Source organism: Anarrhichthys ocellatus, unplaced genomic scaffold (assembly GCF_004355925.1).
Source record: "Anarrhichthys ocellatus isolate YVR2014 unplaced genomic scaffold, GSC_Weel_1.0 scaffold2400, whole genome shotgun sequence".
Lineage (NCBI taxonomy): Eukaryota > Metazoa > Chordata > Actinopteri > Perciformes > Anarhichadidae > Anarrhichthys > Anarrhichthys ocellatus.
Genome location: NW_022282374.1, coordinates 167 through 7,777, shown reverse-complemented (window position 1 = coordinate 7,777; position 7,611 = coordinate 167). Strand labels below are relative to the sequence as shown.

General features: G+C 43.8%; 1 protein-coding gene across 1 annotated transcript; it reads right to left on the bottom strand.

Annotated features, from left to right (window-relative positions):
• Positions 1–40: 40 nt before the first annotated feature.
• Positions 41–7,519, bottom strand: LOC116378320 (sodium- and chloride-dependent taurine transporter-like). The gene is made up of 3 exons (XM_031840170.1): positions 5,177–7,519; positions 2,025–2,254; positions 41–1,929 (listed from the first exon to the last, which is right to left on the bottom strand). Exons 1-3 carry the CDS (start codon positions 5,185–5,187, stop codon positions 1,706–1,708), a joined length of 465 nt encoding a protein of 154 aa, XP_031696030.1. The 5' UTR covers positions 5,188–7,519; the 3' UTR covers positions 41–1,705.
• Between the last annotated feature and the right edge of the window lie 92 nt (positions 7,520–7,611).

The following is a 7,611-nucleotide window of genomic DNA, read 5'->3' as shown; positions in this document are numbered from 1 at the left end:
AGTCATTTTCTCATAGACTTCTATACAACCAGAGGAGTCGCCCCCTGGTGGACATTAGAGAGAATACAGGTTTAACACATGAAGCTTCACTTCTCAGAACCGGAGGTTGGCCTTGCTCCAGTGATGAAGAAGTGTACTTCTGACTACACACAACCACTCCTACTACTGACCCTGGTATAGATTTTCAGCCTGGTGGTAAATGACTCTTTACAGGAGATTATGGCCGAGCAACTTTAAAAGCCATCACGAACACAAATGACAGCCAACTCTTCATCAACGTCCTGAGCTCGACTCTGCTATCTACTGTTATAATGTCCTTAGTGTTTTAACACTATTTTTAGATGACTTTGCCACGAACCTGGACACAGAAATCCCTGGTACTCTTCAACTGCTCGGGAGTATTTTTAAACTCATCATCTCTGACGCCCCCACCGCCTCGTTCCCACATACCAAATGCAAACTGATGGACAAGTCAATGCTGTGACAGGTGTGTGTGTGTGTGTGTGTGTGAAGGTGGGGTGTGTGTGTGTGTGTGTGTGGAGGGGGGGGGGGGGGACGACAATGAGGAGGTTTGTGATTGGTCTTGTGCTGCGGCCTCAGCGCCCCCTGAATAGCGGAGACCGTCAGCAGCTGCTGGAGATCCGGTAAAAGGAACGGCTTTGTCTCTTTTCATGTCGTGTTTGTGAACACGAGCGAGAGCGTGACGGCGGCAGCTGAAGGCGCGCTGCCTCGTGGCGCCTCGCGGCTTGTCACTCAAGAGATGGACGGTCGCAATGTACTTATGAGTGTCTTAAAGTATCAGTAGCTTATGGGTGACCTCAGGTCAAAAGAACCTGACACTGACAACGCAATCACGGCATTTATACATCCTTTAAGTTGAGACAAAACACTGCTGTTCCCATCGCGAGGCGGCTTTCTTTCTTTCGCTGGTCTGTTTCAACGGTAACCGAGAACACAATCAATTCGTTACACTCACAAAAGGATGGCTTTGTGTTTTGGAGCGTGGTGTTTATGATTTACGTAAAAGTGTGTGTGTTTGTAAAAATCATTCATCCTCCATGATAGATACGTTTATTTCTTATTTGAATGTTTGTCACTAGTGTTTTTATGTATATAATCTTTATATTTACACCATTTTGTTTTAAACAACAGTCCTGTTTGTGCTTTACGTTTATTCGTCCAGCTTTGTTGTTTTTGTCCCAAACTGTTATTTTATTATTTCTACCTCTATTGACTCTTATATCCCCAGGACAGCTACACACATTTACATGTACACATCCATCAACAACTCTTCACTTTAAATAGACACTTAACTCTTAACAGACTTATTTTAACATAGTCTTGTTTTAGTTGTTTGTTTATCATATTTTATTGTAAATGTTCCTATTTTTTTATTTGTAATTACGTCTTGTACTACTGCGCTGTGTTTATTGTTAAGCACCAATCAAAAAGACAAAGTCGCTGTGTGTGCAAACATGCTTGGCCATGAACATGTCAAATTTAAACTTATACTTAAAGCTGATTGTGAGTCGTAATATTCCTTCTTTACTGTGTCTTTCACATAACACAAAGCAGCCTAATGAAGTAAAACTGGTTCAATTACATAGGAAGGGAATGCATGTTGAATACAGATGAAAACTGGACTGAAACAGGAAGAAAATCAGGGCGGGATTCTCGTTTTGGCAAATGATGCTCTTACTCAGCGTTAAATATTGAATGATCCTGTGAGGGATGATTTGAGCTGTGTTTCTCTGTATGTGTGAATACGTGCAGCGTTTGCGTGCTTGGACTGACCAGTGAAGATGGGGCAGATCTTGGCCCAGCAGGTGATCCCTCCCTCTGAGGTGTACTGGCCCAGTGCGACCTCCAGGAAGAACACCGGCAGGCCGCCGCCAAACAGGAAGATGAAGTAAGGGATGAGAAACGCACCTGGGGGTGGACAGATGCAGGAAGTGAGACATCTCCAACAATCACCAGCTTACGATTCATTGGCTTTACACTCTGTCCTGTATCTTCAAGCCTACCTCCGCCATTTTTATAACAAAGGTAAGGGAACCGCCAGACATTTCCTAATCCGACGAAGCCTCCGGCCACGGACAGGACAAAGTCGAACTTGCTGGCCCACTTCTCCCTCTGAGGAGCCTTGCCTTCGGCCTCATCCTCGGGCCGCGTGCCAGGACTCTTCCCCGGTGAAGGTTTCAGGGTGTCCTTGTGGAAGTCCTTCAAGCATTGGAGCTTCTCTTTTTGTGCCATGCTGTGGACGGCAACATATGTTTTTATTTTTAAAAAGACAAATAAGATGCAGAGACACAAAGACAAAGAGACACACAGATGTGGGCGGGATCAGACACATATGTGGGCGGGATCAGACCGATGTGGGCGGGATCAGACACAGATAGGGCGGGATCAGACACAGATGTGGGCGGAGCTTTAGGGAGATAATGCGTTCTCCTGATTGCGTTACTGTGTGCGGTGTAACCGCTGAGTACACGATGCACAGAACTATGTTGCTAATCTCGTTAATCTGAACATCTAATGCACGGAGGTCATTCGGACAAGAGAAATGTTTTGGGGAGCTGATTTAAACCAGACAGCGAAATCACAGCTTTGAACAAGGAATACCCACCGAGTTTCTTATCTATATTTCATAGGCTAGCTTCAAATGATATAGCTAAAATATTACCCAAAGTTTTGTTATTATTTTATTGTACTCTTTTATTTCTTTTTTTATTATTTTACTTTACTCTTGCTTTGTTTGACCAATCAAAACTCCTTCCTGTGTTCTTCCCTCCGTCACCTGAAAGTACCTGAATGTATCTTTTCTGTTAAGTTTTAACCCCATAATGGGTCGGTATGAGGACTTCCATTCATTTGTCAAGACATGTTTCCTATTCTCTACTCTTGTGGAATAAAACCTTTGAAAATCAATAACCATATTTCCTGAAAAGAAAAAAAGAAAATGTCACCCAAACTGCAGGACAACCCCCCCTGGCGACAGCATGTACACGTTCACATTGTGACTACAGCTCTCTGCTTTCCAGTTGTTACTCTCTCGAGGTGTATTTTTTTTTTTAGGCACAGAAGAGGGGGGGGTCACATTGTTCATGAAGGAAAAGAGAAGGGAATGTTTGAACGCCTGGCTTGACCCGGGGGGACAGTTTCCTCTTTAAGCTTTCATCTTTTGCAACCGAATCAGCAACGAGTCGCCCCCCCGGAGTCCAAATTTAGAGCCGCTGGCTGCTGCTCTCAAGATGATACAGCAGCTTAAGTTCACTTGAGTATTGACACTGTAAACCGCCTTTCCAAGAAAGACAGGATTTGTTAATACTTTTTTTTTTTTTTTTTTTTTTTTTTTTTTTATAATTTTTTATTGAAAGACAAGAGACAATATTAGACAATACATAGACATAACAACAAGAGGATGACAAGAACAGTGGGATAAAAGCTAGCAAACATCATATAGTCAGTGTGTATGTATATGTGTATGTGTGTGTGTGTGTGTGTGTGTGTGTGTGTGTGTGTGTGTGTGTGTGTGAGAATGTCCTTGAGCCTTTTGAGATGGAAGAAAAAAATAATAATAATAATAATAAAAATAAAAAAAAACAGGTATGTGTGCATATGGATGTTCATGTATGCATGTACGTGGGTTTCAATTGGTTGTCAGGCAAGAAAAACACCAAAACAAAAATCAATAATAGTAATAAATACATAAAAAATAGATATATACTATACAAATTTTAATATTAATAGGATGGGTGGTGTCACGTTTGCAGAAACATAGAGAGGGATGACCAGGTGGAGTGGTGTTCTGTTGTATTGTATGTGATGGACGAGGTTAGATTGTCCATTGAAATATACTCTATCATTAAGTTTCTCCAGTGTGTGATGTGTGTGTTATTTCTTGATTTCCAGTTCATGAGGATAGTTTTCTTGGCGATAGTTAGGGCCACGAGGAGTAATTTGCGATTTGTTTTGAGATGTCTCCTAGTAGGCGCAGTGAAGGGGATAATGGGACGAGGCAGCCCAGGAAGACAGACAGTGACTCAGTTATTTCTTTCCAAAAGTGATTAACTGGTGTGCAGGGCCAGGTGGCGTGAACATAGCTATCCGGCCTGTTTTGAGTGCAATGTGGACAGATATCTGATGATATCTGAGGATATCTGAGGATTTGTTAATACTGATAGAGAGGCATCTGATTTCCAACTGCATGAGTCGAAGAGGAGAAAAGAACCCCTAATAGGGACTGGAATAACTGTGTAAGACGTGCCAAGACTGTGACTTAAGCTCCCAGCTGGCAAAGAACAAAGAACAACAAAGATAGGACAATGTGGAAAGCTGTAATTAATTGTAAGACACAGGATTAATTGAAAGGGGGGGGGAATTACCTCTTCTTTTAAGAGGAGCAACATCAAATACTTCCACCTTTAAGGCTGCAGGCACAGAAATAAATTAATAAACTTAGACCGCTTTATTTGTCGAAGAACAAGTTGTGCAACAAATGCTTCCAAACAAGGCATGCCCCGACTCTGTCCTGACTCCCTATAGGAGACATTCCTGTAGGGAACTATACACGTCTCTTCACTTCATCAACGCTTCACAAGCCCTCCACCCCCCTGTGTTCACACTGTGTCCCATCATGTTCCAGGATCCCTCTCTTCCTGTTATGCATGACAAGTCAACTTGAACCGCTTTCCATTCTCAGACCTCCTTACATAACTGGATCAGTTCTTGCCCACTCTGCTTCTCATCCTGTTTCTCTCCCCCCCTCTCTCTCTCTCTCTTTTCTCCCCCTTTTCCCCCTCGTCTGCTTAGCGTATGCTTTCACCTGCCGGCATGGTGTTAGGGAGGCCAGATAAGACTTAAGACAAACTGTCCTTGGGATTTAAACCAGACATACTTCAACATAAATTCCTTAACCCTTAAAAAAACAAACACTGCTTAATCCTCATTCATCCTCTCACAAATGAATGAATGAATCACAAAAGACAACTATAAAATCTACTTGCAGCTCTGTTTTTCCTCTAGTTATCTAACCTTTAAACACACAAATATCCACCAAAGCTTTACAACTTCTTTTCATTTGACTGATTTTAAATCCATTCAAGCAGAAAACCTTAAAAATGATAAAATACAAATCAAATCTCTTTTCCAGCAAAGCAGTTTTAGAAAAACTTACATTTCCTTCATGGCCTTCCTTCTATGTACAGAGTTCCTCTCTCTCAGCTGTCACCATTCCTCTGTACTGAACGCCTTTATGCCAACATGGATCACAAGAAGTTGAGCTTCCCCCTTTGCCCCCCCCCCTTTGGCCCGCCCCCTTTGGCTAAAGACAATTAAATCCAAAGTGGAGATTGGGCACTGCCTCGCTGTGACAGGCAACTCAGGTACCAACATGGGAGACTGTAAATTTCCACTTCCAACCTACTCACTACCCACAAACATACACACACACAGCCAAGTGGTGGAGGGGGTGAGTATGTGTCACATACACCCACACACACACCCACACACACACACACACACACACACATTCATGTTGGAGACGCAGAGGACAAGTCAGAGGCCACTCCAACACTGAGCTTTGGCTTTGAATCATGATCTTGAAGGCAGCATTGACAGTTTTAGAGCTTTTTTTCTTCCTTTCTTTCAAAAAGCAATAAAATATGAAAAGCATCTTTGTGTGAGAACAAATGTTTTTTTCACACACATATTCTGCGATAAATCTCTGGCATTACTGGACATTTTTTGGCCCCCCCCTCCGTTCTTTTCACGACATGCGGTTTGTTATCTGCGAAATGTAAACAAGTACAGTATCAACGGTATAACAACTCCTAATAAGGAGAGGCGTCTCTTTACTCTCTCTCTCTGTGTCTCTGTCTGTATCTCTCTCTCTGTCTCTTTCTGTCTCTCTGAGTGGAAGGAGTGCGGAGTTGGCGGAGCGTGTTTGAGAGCGATAAATAGCGATCTTTCGATATTTTTCTTCACTGGGTAATGTTGTATATGATAGTGTAGTGGGGTGTGTAGGGTTCACGGTTTTGTTTGTGTGCTTTTAGCTGTTTTTTGGGTCTTTTTTTGTGAGCGGATTGCAGCCGGGCAGCGCGTGCTGTCGGCGTGCTAAACGCCACCATGAGCCTGACAGAGTTAACCAGGGAACGCGGCGTGAAGATCCCGCCGCGTTTCGGGTGTTCAGTGGAGGAATGCAGCTTGGCAGTGGGTGCGCTTGTTGGCCACAGCCACGTGAAGTCCGCAGCGTGGATGAACAGCGCTGTGGTCATCTTTCTAGATACCATAGAAACTGCGGAGGTGGTGTTGCAGCACAGGATCGAGGTGGGTGAACACTTCCACGTATCCTCTCAGCTCACTGGAAGTGAAAGTCACTGTGTCTAACGTGCCACCATTCATAAGAAACGATGCCATAATCAAAGAGCTGTCCAAACATGGGAAAGTAGTATCTCCGGTTAGGAGAGTGTCCTCTGGCTTTAAGTCTCCGCTGTTAAAGCACGTGGTGTCTCACAGGAGACATGTCCTCATGATCCCCAACGACAGGAGCAGGGTGGTCAACCTCAGTTTCAAAATCACAGTAGAGGACTTTGACTATGTCATCTTTGCAAAGACTAATGATTTTAAATGCTTCAGTTGTGGAAAAGAAGGACATCCGAGTAGAGCTTGTCCTGGGGAAAATGGCTCAAATAAAGACCAGAACCAGAAAGGTACTGAGGAGGGCAGAGGGGACAAGCAGGACGGACAGGAGGGAACAAGTGGAGCACAGGAGGTGAGGGTGGAGGAGACAAGTGGGGTACAGGAGGTGAGAGAAGAGAGGGAAAGTGTAGGACAAGAGGTAATGAAGGACGGGGCAAGTGAGGTCCAGAAGGTGAGGGAGAGTACTGGAGGACAGGTGGAGACAGGTGGTGAGGTGGACATGGAAGCAGACGAGGAGCAGCTCAAAGCCCCTCAGCTGAAGAGGAAACAGAGAGGAGACAGCGGAAGCTCACAGTCGAAGAAAGGGGCAACGAAAGAAAGTGGAAGAGCAGCAGAGTGTGAGTCCAGTCTGGAGGAAGACTCTGAGTCCAGTCTGGAAGAGGATTCTGAGTCAAGTCTGGAAGAGGATTCTGAGTCCAGTCTGGAGGAGGGTGCTGCTACTGAAAGTGAGCCCTCTAAACACCGGGATGGCAGCCGTAGGAGCTCTGGAGACTACAGCATGGAGAAGATAAAGGACTATCTGAAGAGGAGTAAAAATGTGGGAGGAGCCAAAGTGGAGGACTACCTCTCTGACAAAGAGAAGCTCTCCAGCTCTGCCAGATCTCATATGAGAAGCAATGACAGAGGAGGTCTCACAATGCAGGAAGGCTTCAGACTGAAGAAAATAGTTGAACAAAGAACTGAACAATGATGGAGCTAAGTGAGAATAAGATCTCACAGTCTTAGTGCAAATCACAGACAAGTTGGGTTTGTTGGACTTTATTTTGTTTAACCGTTTTAAATGGTAAAGAAACATGTTGTTCAAAGAAAGGTTTTTTGTTTTTTCTTTGTTTGTTGATTTGTTTTAAGTTTGCCATGACAACGATGTTTTGTTTGTTCATATTGTCAGTAAAATAAAGGTTTTCTAAAAAT

Coding starts and splice junctions, on each gene's coding strand:
- LOC116378320 (XM_031840170.1), bottom strand. Junction 1,930..2,024: donor TTGTTATAAAAATGGCGGAG/GTAGGCTTGAAG, acceptor GTCCACCCCCAG/GTGCGTTTCTCATCCCTTAC.